Consider the following 2,500-nt stretch of genomic DNA (forward strand, 5'->3'; position numbering starts at 1 on the left):
GAAAAAAAAACAATTCTTAAACATTTTAACCATAGTCATTTTACCGAAAGTCGCATTTCAATCGGGTATTGACAAATCCTATACATCCTTATACAAAATATTTAACCCCACCTTCGAAATACTCGTCCTCCATCGCACAATCACGTGTCTCCTTCGTCTGTGTTCCAGGTTGCCTCGACGTCCTGGGCGCTGGCTCTTCTGCAACTCGAGGGTTACGGCGAGGAGGACCTGCATGAGGCCGGCGAACCACCACAGGTCGCCCTTCGGAGTCTGCTCAGGTTGGTGTGGCTCAGAGGAAGCCGGTAGGAATGCTCGTGTTTCTGTTCGGATTTTTGAGTGGGTTATGGTGCCCGGTATGCTGTTTTTGGCTTTCTGTGTGTAGGTATGGTGATGAATAGAGGGCGGTAAGTTGTTTATGGTGTAGTGGCTATTTTTTCGATACGCGATTCATGATGTGGCGTTTGAATTATCCCGTTGCTTAGCTATTCCTTTGACTTCCTGTTTCAGTTTTCGCTTTTGTTTTTGTTCTTGTTTTTTTTCGCACTTCCGCTGTCTTATCACGGGGCCGAGACTAACAGCGCCTCCCTTCCCGCCAGGCCCGTCCATCCCGACCAAGTGAACACGACCGTGCAGCCGTCTCTCAAGTTCCTCTTCGTCCGGCATCCGCTCGAGCGCGTCGTCTCCGCCTACAGGAACAAGCTCGAGGACTCTTACGCATCCCACGACGGAGAGTACTTCTACAGAACCTACAGCAGGAGCATCGTACAGAGGTTCCGACAGAGGAAGAAGTTCAAAGACCTTGCTCACGCGGACACCGACGGCAGCCCTGGTGACGGCGAGGACGACCGGAGGGAGCCGACGTTCGAGGAGTTCGTGGACTACCTCATCAGCACGGAGGTGGTGGACTACGACGAGCACTGGAAGCCCATGTGGCTGCAGTGCCACGTGTGCGACCTCGAGTACGACTACATCATCAAATACGAAGCCTTCCAGGAGGAGAGCGAGTACTTCATGCGCCTCCTGAAGGAGAGGAAACACCTGCCCGAAAGCTTTGCCATCCGCTGGGAGAACAAGGGCGGCACCGACAGGGACGCGACGCTCGAGTACCTGAGCAGGATTAGCGAGCACAAACTTTGGCTGTTGTACGCGAAATATCAACAGGATTTCAACTTTTTCGGTTACACGATGGAGGGCTACACCAAATCGATCCCTCCTGAACTTTCCATTCACACGAACAATTTGCATTAGATAGCAGCATGACCTTCTAAACTGTATTTATTTTCGAATTCTAGGAATAAACAGGTATTTATAAAGACTCACGATTTATTTTCTTCCTTGGCTGGAACATATTCCCATATCTTTGAATATCTGATATGTGTTTGATTTATTCCCATAAACAGGCCTGTTACTACTATTACTACCATTACACTTATTTACTTCACTAACATATTTCAGAGAAGAAAAATAGGTTTGAATGAGTCATAATAACTGTACTTATCCACTGCAGTATAGCGTAATTAGCGTACCATTAAACAAGCATCAGTATACTCTACATTTCGAAATGTCACAATTTATAATTTTTAATATATATACACACGCGCACATACGCTCTCTCTCTCTCTCTCTCTCTCTCTCTCTCTCTCTCTCTCTCTCTCTCTCTCTCTCTCTCTCTCTCTCTCTCTCTCTCTCTCTCTCTCTCTCTCACGCACACACACACACACACATACATACACACACGCACACACCCGGGTATGGCCAAGTCCTTTGTATTTGTAGGAATAAACGAAAATCGATGCGTTGCAGATTATTTTTATATGAATCCAATAAGCGTTCGTGGTCCTCCGTCCTCCTTCGATTAGCTATTCTTCCGGGTTAGGTGAAGGTGAAGAGGAGGAGGAAGAAGAAAGGGGAGAGGGAAGGAGAGAGGGATAAAGGAAAAAGAGAAGGGAGATGGGGAAAATGGGGGTGGAAGGAGGGAAAATAGGAGAAGGGAGAAGAGTAGAAGGGATTAGGAAATGGGGGGTAAGGGAAAATGGAAAGGAGAGGATAAAAAAGGAGGGAGAAGTAAGGAGAGATAAGAAGGAAAAGGGAGAAAGGGAGAAGGCAAAAGGAAAAGGAGAGAGAGGGGAGAGATGAAGGGGGAGGGGGAGATGGTCAGAGAAGAGAATTAACGGAACTGCAGGAGGGGGAGATGATGGGATGGGGGAGGGGCAAGGGAGGGTAAGGGGGGTTAGAGGGGGGTAAGGGGGCAGGGTCACTGGAGAGAGGAAGCCACTTCAATGGCAGACTCGGAGGGAGGCGGTTGAGGCCGTGCGTGACGGGTGATCGAGTGTGAAGTCTTTCGACCATAAAGGCGAGATTTCAGAAATTCATAAGCCACTTCATCTGCCGAACGGATGAGTAACTGTCTCGTATCTTAGATCTAGATTTAAGACTGAATGCAGCCTTCTGAATCCAAAATTCTCCGTCGCGTCGCTGTAATCTGGAGGATGACTACACA

The 2,500-nt window shown here is 48.2% G+C and overlaps 1 protein-coding gene across 1 annotated transcript in view; it reads left to right on the forward strand.

The window, feature by feature from the left end:
- Positions 1–1,319, forward strand: part of LOC125041493 (carbohydrate sulfotransferase 11-like) — a 7,956-nt gene extending 6,637 nt beyond the window's left edge. Inside the window, exons 3-4 of the mRNA XM_047636502.1 lie at positions 169–278; positions 597–1,319. Coding sequence (XP_047492458.1) covers positions 169–278; positions 597–1,248 — 762 coding nt within the window. The 3' untranslated portion in view covers positions 1,249–1,319. The remainder of the gene's footprint in view (positions 1–168; positions 279–596) is intronic.
- The last annotated feature ends 1,181 nt before the right edge of the window (positions 1,320–2,500 follow it).

The sequence above is a fragment of the Penaeus chinensis genome, chromosome 30 (assembly GCF_019202785.1).
Source record: "Penaeus chinensis breed Huanghai No. 1 chromosome 30, ASM1920278v2, whole genome shotgun sequence".
Classification (NCBI taxonomy): domain Eukaryota; kingdom Metazoa; phylum Arthropoda; class Malacostraca; order Decapoda; family Penaeidae; genus Penaeus; species Penaeus chinensis.